At 35.3% G+C, this 13,198-nt stretch overlaps 1 protein-coding gene across 1 annotated transcript in view; it reads right to left on the minus strand.

The window, feature by feature from the left end:
* Positions 1-13,198, minus strand: part of DPH6 (diphthamine biosynthesis 6) — a 179,031-nt gene that overhangs the window by 66,267 nt on the left and 99,566 nt on the right. Inside the window, exons 4-5 of the mRNA XM_067742384.1 lie at positions 6,200-6,273; positions 1,480-1,598 (exon numbers count right to left, since the gene is read on the minus strand). Coding sequence (XP_067598485.1) covers positions 1,480-1,598; positions 6,200-6,273 — 193 coding nt within the window. The remainder of the gene's footprint in view (positions 1-1,479; positions 1,599-6,199; positions 6,274-13,198) is intronic.

Raw genomic sequence — 13,198 nt, forward strand, 5'->3', positions numbered from 1 at the left:
CACCGATAGGCAATCAATAGAAACTATGTGCTGTAAATGTTCAAATCGGATCTATACTTTTGTCATTGGGATGTCAAGGACAAATTATCTCAGTTTTATATTTTACCCAAAAGTTTAATACAGTTAATCACCATCTCCAACCTTTACAGAGAGGCGCACACACATCCACACACACAAATGAAAAGACAAGCAATATCAGCCACGTACTATAATAAAGGTGGCAGTAAGGTCATATTCTATTGCTCTGTCTTTCTAACGGGGCAAGATCTCTCAGGGTTCTAATACATTCCATTTTCTAGTAGTAAAAGGGACAGAATATGTACTGTCCAGTGAGGTGTCACATGAACTTCATTACAGAACTATGCAATCTGAGAAAATCCAAAAGAGAGTGAGCGACAAAGAAAGTGAGAGAGCATATTCTGTATACATTCATATAGAAACTCATATGACAAATATATCCGTAGTGAGAACTTCAATCATAAAAGTTATTGAGGAACATTTTCTCAGAAATGAGAACACAACACCACCTCAATGTTTTTCTTTTTAACAGCTAAGGAGATCAACTGCATGCTCTCTAAATAAGGCTTTCCACTAAAGATAACACCTCAACTTCCACAAGAAGAGAGTAGCTTTGTGTTTACCAGGAAGAAATATTATGGAATCTTCCTTTTAATGCTGTTTAAAATGTGAAATTATCTGTGAAACCTTCCACAGCTTTGGACCTTGTTATTTTAGAGATCAGCAAGGTGAACACTCTCAAATGAGGTACATGTTTTAGGCTTTGAGAACCCTGAGGCTCCAGGGCATTTACTGTAATAGGTTCATGAAATAAATGAATTGGGCTCAAATCCCACGGTTTCTTGAAAATGAATGTAATTATAAAAATTCAAAGCAACAAATTAAATGTGTTCGTATGTAATATCCATTTTTGAATCAGATTACCACCTTGCCTGTTGTGTCTATGCTAACTGATCAAACGACATTTTCTCAAACGTGAATTTCTCATCATCCTCAACAAAAACCCACTACGCGGCTTATTTCTGATACCACAAACAAAGACAATCCTTCTATTTCAGCATTATTCAAAGTACGTTAAAAAAAAATACAAGGAAAATATCATGTGTTGTACCAAATACAGATTTTAAAAAGCTTCAAAAAAAAAAATCAAACTACATTTTCTGTTTCCTATGAATATGAATTCCATATCTTATAAAAAGAACTTAAATTGAAGGACCACAATATAATACCAGTTTTAGAGGTAGTTATATATACTAAAAAAAGAAAAGAGTCTCACTATTAATCACTTTGGTTAATAATCAAAAGCCCATTTTAAAACTTCCCCTTACTCAATTTCTTCAGCTTGTGACTCCACATTTTTACATTCTAAGTCATTCTTCCTTTTTACTTGTAATTGCTTATTAGTGAACTCAGATTATCTGTGTGGTAACAGACAGCTCCCTTGGAATTCTGGCTACATACCTAGAGCTGCTACTTTGATGATGATTGCTTGAACGTTAGATGATATCATCTCTCGGAGCAAATCTTCCTGGTTTCTTTGCCAAAGGTAAGCTAAAGGCTGGAGATTAAGCCTTTTACACCTATAACATAATTTTTAAAAAATCAGATGATATCTTAATGTTCTATACTTGGATCCATAGCAATTACTTTGATTTTAAACATACTGTTTCTCTCAAGGATTTTAGCATATAAAATACTTTTAAAAACACGTTTTGCATAATGAAGTTTATATATACAACATAAATATATTTAATTTCCATGGGCTATGCATAAACAGATAAAAATGAAATCTCCAGGCAGAGAAGAAATATTAATTTTAGTAAGACTCTAAGTTTAGAAATCTATGCAAAAAAGCTTCCAAATGCTAATGGATGTTTATTCTTGTTTTAGAACTTTCTTGGGTATCAAAATTGTGAAGCACAGGAAAATACTTTTATCCTAATAAAATAATTATATATTGATTACATTTATAATACCTATGGTTATATGAATTATTCTTATCTAATAACTCTGAAATTTTTTTTAAGAATTTGACTCTGAGAGGGGGAGGGATAAATTAGAAGTATGGGAGTTAACAGATAAAAATTACTATACATAAAATAGATAAACAAGGGTTTACTGTATAGTACAGGGAACTATATTCAATATCTTGTAATAACCTATAATGGAAAAGGATCTGAAAAAAATATATACCTGAATCACTTTGCTGTACACCTGAAACTAACATACTATTGTAAATCAACTATACTTCAATAAAAAAAGAGAAGGTAAAATAAAGATATGTTAATACAAACAAAAAGAATTAAGAAAAAGCATAATCATAATGACAGCAAAAAAAAAAAGAATTCGACTGAGTGAAAAGAAAATAGTAAGAACAAAAAGTACATTCATTGAATACCTACTATGCTGCAGGTATTGTACTACATATTTTACATTATGTTGCTGTAGAAAGAATGCAGATTTTGGATTCCAGACAAATCTGAGTTTGAAACCTCCTTCTACACTCACTAGCTGCATGACTTTGACAAGTCAGAGCTAAGCTCCAGGCTTTTAGTTTCCCAGTTCATACATACGGACAAAAATATTTCCTTCCAAAGTTCTTGAGAAGATTAAAATATTAGAAAGTGAAGTCATTCATTATTCCTCTTTTCTTCACATTCCACATCCAATCTACCACAATGCAGAATATGACCACTCCTCACCAATACCACTGCTAACATGCTGGTCTGAGCCACCAGTATCTCTCCTAACTTCTTCCCATTTCCATTCTTGCTCTTTTAAAATCAGTTTTCAATATAGTAGCCAGTGTGACCCTTTTAAAACATAAACAGATCATGGGATTTCTCTGCTCAGAACTCTCCCCATTACTCCTAGTAAATTAGACCTACATGGATCTCACCCTGGTTGGCTCTCATACCTCATCTCCCACTTCTCTCCTCTCACTCCAACCTGCCACCCCTGGCCTGCTCACGCTTGCCTAACACACTTGCCATGTTCCCTACCTTCCTCACTTGCTTTATGCCTTTGCTTAAATGTCACTTTCTCAGGGAGGACCCATTGATTAAAATTAATGTAGATAAATTGATTAATCGATTAAAAGTAATGTAGATAAAAAATGTAGTACAATACCTGGATAAAATAGGTCTTCAGTAAATGGTAGTCAGAGCCAAGTGCCTTGCTCAAGTCACAGAGTAAGTGGCTGAGATCAGATTTCAAATTAAAAAAACATATCTCTAAACCCCATCATCCCTAGTGTCAGTAAGGTTTCCTGGCTGACTACTCCAGCACACACTGAACTCTTTCTCAGATAATCCCACTACCTATTAAATGTACCACACGTTTAGTCATTTACTCATATATGGTCTTAGAAATATCACTCTTTTTTTCATGCACATATACCCTGACCTTCAAAGAAATCAAAATCTTCCTGAATGTAGAGACTTTTATCAGTATATAATTTACCTTTGTAAAATGTCCTGAGCACCTAAAGCAATGTGGAGGCAGTTAATAAATACAAAAATAATAAAACTGTAACTCTCCATGTAACACAAGCATTAGTTTTTGCTGTCCTATCACCAATCTTTAATGCCTACTAATCAAACTTCTCTCCACCTTTTTCAGCTAAAAGGTTTTTTTTTGTTTGTTTTGAAAAAAAATTTTATTCCTTCCAGGCCTTATTGCAAAATTCTTGATTGTTTCTTCGGTATCCCTGATCTTTTGGTTGTTTTTAGACTTAAGTCATACTTCTTTACCTATTTAAATTCTTTTAACAGTTTAAAATATCATGGCTGGGGCTTCCCTGGTGGCGCAGTGGTTGAGAGTCCACCTGCCGATGCAGGGGACACAGGTTTGTGCCCCGGTCCGGGAAGATCCCACATGCCGTGGAGCGGCTAGGCCCGTGAGCCATGGCCGCTGAGCCTGCGCGTCCGGAGCCTGTGCTCTGCAATGGGAGAGGCCACAACAGTGAGAGGCCTGCGTACCGCAAAAAAAAAAAAAAAAATCATGGCTGAAATAAGCTTCCTCTGTAAATCACTATTGTATTTGAGCTTGTGACATCTATTAAGTGCTTCATACCTTGAAAATATAATGATGCAACACTAACTACAAATTGAAGATCAGCTAATTCAAAACTGAGTTTGTAGACCAACAGACTCCCAATAACACTGCTTTACAATTTTCAAGGATTATTACAGATGTGCTTTATGGTATATAATCTGGGCATCTTAAACCATGTGTTGAAGTGCACCTGAGACTGCATTTTGAGAAATAGCTTGAGTAATCAATGGGCCCTTCTCCCATTTAGATATTGCTATAAGGCAGCTTCACCTCAGGAGCACATTTTCATTCAGCTCCTTAAAGCTTTCATAAATAGATGTCAGCCCTATCTGCAGCTTGGCTACCCAGTGAACCATGTAGGTTTGAACTTATTCAAAAATAAAGATTTTTAAACAAAATAATTCTCAGAGAACATGACTTAAAACTTGATGAGAATAATATTATTTTTAACATATGGCTAAGGGATATGCAATCCATTTCCATCTATAAATCAGCTGTTCTCAAATGTAGGCAGACAGAATGTAAGGAAAACTTTTTCCAAATACACGTTTGACCTCCTCCCCCACTTCCACCTCCACTCTCCATTCTCCAGAGATCCTGATAGTCCCCCAAATATGAGATCATCATACTTCTTTTTGTTTATTTATTCTTTGCCCTGCTTTCCCTTCACTTACTTTTAAAATTCTATATATTTAACTGCCTTAAATTCATTGTGGAATTAGAGAGAAAATAAATAAAATAAAAAATAAAACAAGTTTTCAAGTCTATTAATATGCAAGTTTTTAATGAGATAGTCAATATGAATGTTTGTCAAGAACATGAAACTATTACATAAATACAGCCCTTATCTTATTCTCATTTACCCTTTTAAATGGCAAAATCATTTATTTCTACGTCGAACTGTGCTCAAGATTAATAGTGAAGTCCTTATTTTCTGTTTTGCTAATATAATGACATGTAAAGTCTCTACACAATACTTTATTTATCCTAATAAATTAAAAATGAAAATTAAATTCATTTGTGGGTGTTTTGCCAAGCCAACGTTTAATAATCATTATTATTATTTTTAAAGATGTTGGGGGTAGGAGTTTATTAATTAATTTATTTTTGCTGTGTTGGGTCTTCGTTTCTGTGCGAGGGCTTTCTCTAGCTGTGGCAAGCGGAGGCCACTCTTCATCACGGTGCGCGGGCCTCTCACTATCGCGGCCTCTCTTGTTGCGGAGCACAGGCTCCAGACGCGCAGGCTCAGTAGTTGTGGCTCACGGGCCTAGCTGCTCCGGGGCATGTGGGATCCTCCCAGACGGGGGCTCGAACCCGTGTCCCCTGCATTAGCAGGCAGATTCTCAAACACTGTGCCACCAGGGGAGCCCTTATAATCATTATTTTCATCTGACCTTATGTTTTTTGAGTAGATCAAAGGAGCTGACTATTTCGGTACCTGTACAGACAATGTTTTACTAGTACTACATTGCTTGGGAGATGGGGGAGATGGGAGGAGCAACAATCTAAAAATTCCTTTAAAGTTGAATGGCTTTTTATAGAAGTATTTCAATCTCATGAATATTTTTAGTCAAGAACTGAATTCTAAGGACCAAAGAAGAGATTTCTTAATACGTTTTTTAAAAAATATTACTGCACTTTTATTACAAATGATGATAAGATATTAAAAGGGTGTACTAATTCAAATAAGGAAAAATTGAAAATAATACTTTGACTTCAAAAAAATCTGTTTCAATTTTTTATTATAAATAATTTATTTTTCCTTATGGTAAGTAAGTAAGTTTTCTCATGTGTTGATACAAGGATAGAAAAAAAGTGAAAGTGCAACTTTTGTTACTTAGGGCAATACATTTAGTTTCATGGGGCATGTAGAATACTGTATCTATTTATTATTTGGATACAATTATCTATTTATTTATTATTGGGGTATAGTTGTTTTACAATGTTGTATTAGTTTCTACTGTACAGCAAAATGGAGTTCCCTGGGCTATAAAGCAGGTTCTCATTATTTATCTATTTTATACATATTAGTGTATATATGTCAATCCCATATTGATTTTTTATTTATTCACATTCTTAAAATACATAAACTTTAAAAATATAGGACAAATTAACATTTTCTTACACATTTTCTACTCGAACATGCTGATAGTCAGAGAGTATAGCACCTACTGATATTCCCTCTACTTCTTCTTTTTCCTGAAAATAAAGAAAAAAATATGATTAAAAAATAAATAACATGTGGCTCTGTATCATTTTTTAAAAATTATAAATGAAACGTGTTTCATTTAGAAGACCACCTTGAAACAGAATAACTTACTGGAAATGCAATCCACATTCAGAGATAAAGAAAGTATATTAAAAATATATATATTTAAGTCACCCTCTCAGCTCTGGGGGGAAATAATTATTCTTTTTACCTAAAATCCAAATAACTGGAGACCATTTTCCATGGAGAAGATAAAGGAAGCACTTCCAAAATGTTTTCTCACTTGATATATTTTTAAAGATTCACTGATGTTTGATAGAAATTTCCAAGAAATTTCTATTTAAGGACAATGTATTCCCAGGTTGAGTAACTTTTTATAAAAAAATTAAGCAACGGTATAAGTAGACAAAGGAATACAATGATTTTAATCCATATCTTAAAATGATTGACATAGGAGCATCCAGGAAGCAGAGATGATAGAGGCATTGCCTGTATAACAGTACAGAATAGTGGATAAAGAAATCTAGGATGAGAAGGAAGCAATGAATTATTATCAGTAGAGCTGAGAACATCTAGCAGTATATCCAGCAGAGTCCCCCAGGGATGAGGACTAGTCTATCCAACATAGCCATTAATGACATGGAGGAGAATGAAAATTCAAATATGATCAAGTCTACAGATGATACAAAGCTAGGATGGATTAAAAAGAAAAGAAAATCAATCAAGTACCTGGATGGATATGGACAACCTGGGGATTTGAAAGGACAGGTCTAAGATGAGATTTAATGTAAAGAAGAATAAAACAATACCCTTAAGGAAGAATCACACACAACACAGGTATAAACTAGGGAAATGTTATCTAGAAAACAGATATGAAGAAAGTGACTGGGGGGTGATTACTAATAACAAACTGAATAGAAATTCTCTGAATAGGCATAAAAGAAAAGTCATCCTAGCCTATGGAGTACAGAAGAAAACTACTTCAGAGAGATGACTTCATTATTAACACTGGTCTTTCCAAACTTGGAAACCTACAAAAAAGAACAATAGTGTTTCACATAAAAATAAATGTAATACTTGGAGACATTCTAAAATAACCCCGAAATGTCCTAAAATGATGCCATAATAAATAAACAAAAATGCACAACAGGAATCTCTCATGTCTTTGAAGATAAAGTCAATTTAAAATTTCCCCTCTAAAATGAAGAGAAACATCTTCCCAAACCTCCCCAAAATAAAATGATTCTTTCTATTAGATAAGGATTCCAGGAAAAGAGCTATTTCCTTTGCCTTCCTATTTCAGCAACTTTGTGAGAACATTTGCTTGTAACCTTTCTCTAACCTTCCTAGCCATTTTCTTTTCATAAAAGTCATTGTATTACTAGAAAAAAGCATGGCATAGTGATCCTCATTAAATGCAAATATGGCATAGGATCATAGAGTAGTGAATAATGTTATCAAAAATCAAAATTTTAGTTATATTCTTTTACCATATATTGTTTAACTGCCAAAAGAAAATATAAGGTACTGAATAGTGTGTGTGTGTGTGTGTGTGTGTGTGTGTGTGTGTGTGTGTGTTTCTCTATAGATCATGAAAACAAACACAAGTCATTGGTGTTTTTCTTTCTAAACTAAGTCAAGCCACTGTTAAAATAATAATTGGCATTTACTCTCCACTTAAAATGTGTTAATGTTCTATAATTCTCATTTAATGTCCACTACAACCCTAAAATAATTATTTAATTCTTCTTAGTCTACATGCATTGTGAACATTGAGTAATATAATACAGATAAGTAAGTGACTAGCATCTAGTGAGCACTCAGTAAATATTTTCTTCTGTCATTATCATAATCTTTGTTATCAATAATACTACTTTTATAACTACTTCTGTTACTACTTCTACTATTACTACTACTGACCACCACCACCACTACAACTAGATAAAGGCCTAACTTGACCAACAAAGCCCTTCATTCCTGGGCTTTATCTCTTGCTCATTATCACTTTTTAACTAGCTTACTAACCCATGATAGTTAATTTTATGTATCAACTTGACTAGGCTAAGGGGTACCCATTGCTGGTAAAACATTATTTCTCTGAGGAAGTTTCTGGAAGAGATTACGATTTGAATTCGTAGACTGGGTAAAAAAGATTGCCCTAACCAACGCAGGTGAGCATCATCCAACCTGTTGAGGACCTGAATAGAACAAAAAGATAGAGGAGGGGCACATTTACTCTCTGCTTGAGCTGGGACATCCATTTTCTTCTGTCCTCAGACAACAGTGTTCCTGGTTCTTGGGCCTTTGGACTCAGAGTGGAATTTACAACACTGGCCCCCTTATTCTCAGGCTTTTGGGTTTAGACTGGAACTATATACTACCAGCTTTTTAGGTGTCCAGCCTGCAAATGGAGAGCATGGGACTTCTTAGCTTCCATAATCAGATAAGTTAATCCCTCAAAATAAATCTCTTTCTATATATCTTTATATATCCTATTGGTCCTGTTTCTCTGGAGAACTCTGACTAATACATAACCCTTGACAACCAACTCTACAGTCCAGTCACAAATGTTTCCAACCTAGTGAGCCCTGAATAATCCAAGGATAAGTAAGACTTCTGTTGAATCCTTAATCATTCAGAACATACTACTAATTTTGAAGTGAGACCTATAAAAGATAAAAATCTATCACACAGTCAATCTACTCTGCAGAAAATACAAAGCTAAGCTCAGGTCCCACCTGAGCTACCAGACTACCAGAATAAAAGGTGTTATACCGAGGCAGCATAAAGACATAGCCAAATAAATCACCCTGTGACATAACTGAAATAAAAATAAATGTGCTGCAGGGACTTCCTTGGTGGTCCAGTGGGTAAGACTCCACGCTCCCAAGCAGGGGGCCCAGGTTCAATCCTTAGTTAGGGAACTAGATCCCACAGGCATGCCACAGTGAAGATCCCGTGTGCCACAACTAAGACCCTGTGCAGCCAAAACAAATAAATATTTTAAAACAAACAAACAAATAAATAAATGTGCTGCAGAAAACAGTTAATATAGAATCTGAGACCCAGAAATTTGACCAGATTCGAACCAACTTCCCATGATCAATCCCATGCTCACTAAGCAACCTTAGGTTGCCTTGTTACTGTCAAACCCAGAAAGATTATGCTAATCCATAAAAACAAGCATTCTCATCCACTCAACAAAAATGGTCTACATTATAAATCAACAAACTGGCATTCAAGCCTATACATTAGTCTTAAATGAATTTGGTCTGTATTTGTCTATACTAAAGAGACTGATAACTTCTTGGTACATCGTCAAAATCAAGTCTCTAGTCTGGAGAGCTATACCACAGTACTCACCAAAGTAATATTTCCAAGCTTAACCAGCCATGTAACCTCTTCTAACAATAATGCTAATTGTCATGTCATCATTCTTTAATGGTTCACCTAATATTAAAACATGTAACCAAAAATGTTTTATATGTCCATACTATGTACCAGTTTAATAAGTAAGATTAGCTCTACTGTTGGGAGATTAAGGCACCAAAACTAAGTAATAAAGAAAGTGATATGAAAGCAAAAAGTTGGGGAAGGTTTCACAGAAGTAGACTTCAGGGCCTACTCATCAAGGATATATTTGATTTTGTTGAGAAAGGAAAGAAAGGTAGTAGGGAACAATTCAGACAGAGTGAAGAATATGAACCAAGGCAACAAAATAAAGTGTTTGGCATATTAGGAGGCGGTCAGCAGTGTGGGGTAGCTGGAGCTGAAAGCACACATCAAGAAGTGGAAGGAAAAAGGATGGAAAAGCAAATTGGGATCAGATTGGTCAGAAATGTGGCTTGCATCCTGAAGGTAACAGAGAACCCTTCCCTGTAGAAAATTTTTTCTGACCAACTCCTGCGGTACAATTCACATACAATAAACTGCATCTATTTAAAGTGCACAATTCAGTGAGTTTTGACAAACCCACACCCCAGTGAAACTGCCACCACAATCAAGATTACTGATTACTCCCAAAAGATACCTTGTGCCTCTTTGCAGCCCAGCCCTTCCCCTTTACTCCTGGCTTTATACAATTACTGATCTGTTTTATGTCAGTATACATTAGTTTACATTTTCTGTAATGTTATATAAATAGCGTCCTACAATACGTATTCTTTGTTTCTAGCTTCTTTCACTCAGTGTGATTTTGAGGTTCATCCATGTTGTATGTGTACCCATAGTTCATTCCTTCGATTCCATTTTAATCCATTGTATGGATATGCCATGTTTGTTTATCCATTCACTTTTTGACAGATATTTGAGTTTAAGGTTCTTATGAATAAAGCTATGAATGTTACTTTATGGCTTTGTGTTAATATATGTTTTCACTTTTCTTGAGTCACTAAAGAATTTAACAAGTGAGATATGATATTTATAAATAAAAAGATAAACGTGGCGACAGTGTGAAGGATTGACTAGAGAGTAGAGAAACAGAAGAAGGAGCCTAATCTGAAAGAACTGAAGAATGGAGATAAGAGGACAAACTCCAAAAATGATTTAGAGACAAAATTAGTAGGACTTGTGAACAGTGACAAGAAGCACACATGAAGCATGGGGCCAATGACTGTAATTTAAGTGACTATTAACTGAGAAAGGAAATATAGGTCTTAAAAGAAAATACTGAGTTTATTTAGCAACGTACGTGCTGTGTTCAATTTGTTCGCTAGGTATCCAAAGTAGATAAGACCATTAGGTATATTGAGTACAGTCATCCCTCCATATCCATGGGTTCTGCATACATGGATTCAACCAACAGTGGATCAAAAATATTTTTTAAAAAATTTTCTAGAAAGTTTCAAAAAGCAAAACTTGAATTTGTCACACACTGGCAACTATTTATAGAGCATTTACATTGTATTAGGTATTATAAGTAATCTAGAAAGGATTTAAAGTATGGTAGAATGTGCATAGGTTATACGCAAGTACTGTGCCATTTTATATAAGACACTTGGGCATCCTCAGATTTTGGTATCCACAATGGGGTCCTGGAACCAATCCCCTGTGGATACCGAGGGATGACTATACTCTGGTGCTCAAGAGAGTATAGAGAAAGATGGGGGTGCTGTCAGCATGTAAGAGAACTGGAAGCCACAGGAGCAAACAAGAACCTCAAGAAGCAGGACATAGAGTGAGAAGAGGGTGAAAAGAGGGCTCAATGTATGACCCTGAGGGTGCAGTGACCTGTAAGAAAAGAAGGAGAAGGAAAATTCAGTGAAGACACTGAGAAAGAGTGGCCAGGATAATAAGAGACACCACCGGGATAGAGTAATGGTGTGTGCACAGAATTTTGTTAAAATTTCTTAGCAAGCCTTATAATGTTTATCTACCTTGGAGCAGGGTTGAGGTTAGTAACGAATATAAATGATTAATGACATTATGTGCTGCTGTTTCTGGTACTCAGTGATGCTACTGTTGATTTTAATATTTCCTGAGTTGAACTTACACATCCATCATCAATAGTGATAATGGCCTCAGCTAAACAGTTTCCACTTGTGTCTGGGAGTCCCTGTGGCTTAGTAATGTGCCAGACTATTTAGGGCCCAGGCCCTTGTCTCTAACTTCTCTATTACTGACATTACTAATTTTTATTTTTGCCTTCTTTGTTCTTAACTACTTTATGACAGGAATATAATTTAATACGTGTTCAACTCTCCAAATTCTCTGAATTGTGTTGAATTTAGCAATAGATACTCATTAATTGATTAACCATATTTATTTTACTGAGGGTCTGAAATTTATTCGTTGAAGAATTTGGCAATAATATGTGTCAAGTGTTGTGTTCTTGCTTTCATTAAACATCGACAACTTTCCCCTCAGTGGTCATAACCAATTTCCTAATTGTAAAATATTGTAAAATACAGTGGTTCTGTTGAACTTTCTACAGAATTTGGTACTATGTATACAAGAAAGAACACAAGTATGGTTGGCAGACAGGTCTTAAAGGCTGGTTATTCTACTTACCAGCTATGACAACCTGAATAGGTTAATGTCTGTGTTCTCACATATTAAATAAGGTTAATAATATTTTGGATTGTTATAAGGAATAACTGAGATAATATATACAAAGCCCCTAGCACAAATCTTGGTATATAATAGGAACTTGGTAATATTGTTACTTTATCTTACTTTTTCATCAAAATTCTGTTTCTATGCACACACCATTGTTGTGTCTCATTATCACGGCCACTCTTTCTCAACATCTTTACTGAATTTTCCTTCTCTTCCCCTCTCTTCTTACAAGTCACTGAACCCTCAGGGTCATATACTGAGCCCTCTTCTCACTCTATGTCCTGCTTCTTGAGGTTCTTGTTTGCTCCTGTGGCTTCAAGTTCTCCTACATGCTGACAGCACCCCCATCTTTCTCTATTCTCTCTTGAGCATCGGAGTACAGTTGTCCCTTCGTATCCACTGGGATTGGTTCCAGGATCCCACTGTGGATGCCAGAATCCAAGGATGCTCAAGCCTTTTACATAAAATGGTGTAGTATTTGCACATAACATATGCACATTCTCTCACATACTTTAAATCTTCTCTAGATTACTGAAAATACCTAATACAATGTAAATGCTATGTAATAGTTGTAAATACAATGATCAGATTAGCTAAGCAGACATCACAAGTTTATTTGTTGCTTAGATCACTCTTTTTTCCCAATTCTGTCAATGTGAAACACACCTGCAAGACTGCTGGGGAGCTAGTCCAGGCAGCTACTGACCTACCTCACCAATCATAACAATAGAGAGTTCACTTGCAAAAACAGACACATACTCAGAAACTGGTACAAAACACAACTTCATTATTACTATTTCTACACCTACTTGTGTGCAAAAGGGCAGTTATACCAAGGATTTATTCAGAAAGAGCAAA

The sequence above is a fragment of the Pseudorca crassidens genome, chromosome 1 (genome assembly GCF_039906515.1).
Source record: "Pseudorca crassidens isolate mPseCra1 chromosome 1, mPseCra1.hap1, whole genome shotgun sequence".
NCBI classification, from domain to species: Eukaryota; Metazoa; Chordata; class Mammalia; order Artiodactyla; family Delphinidae; genus Pseudorca; species Pseudorca crassidens.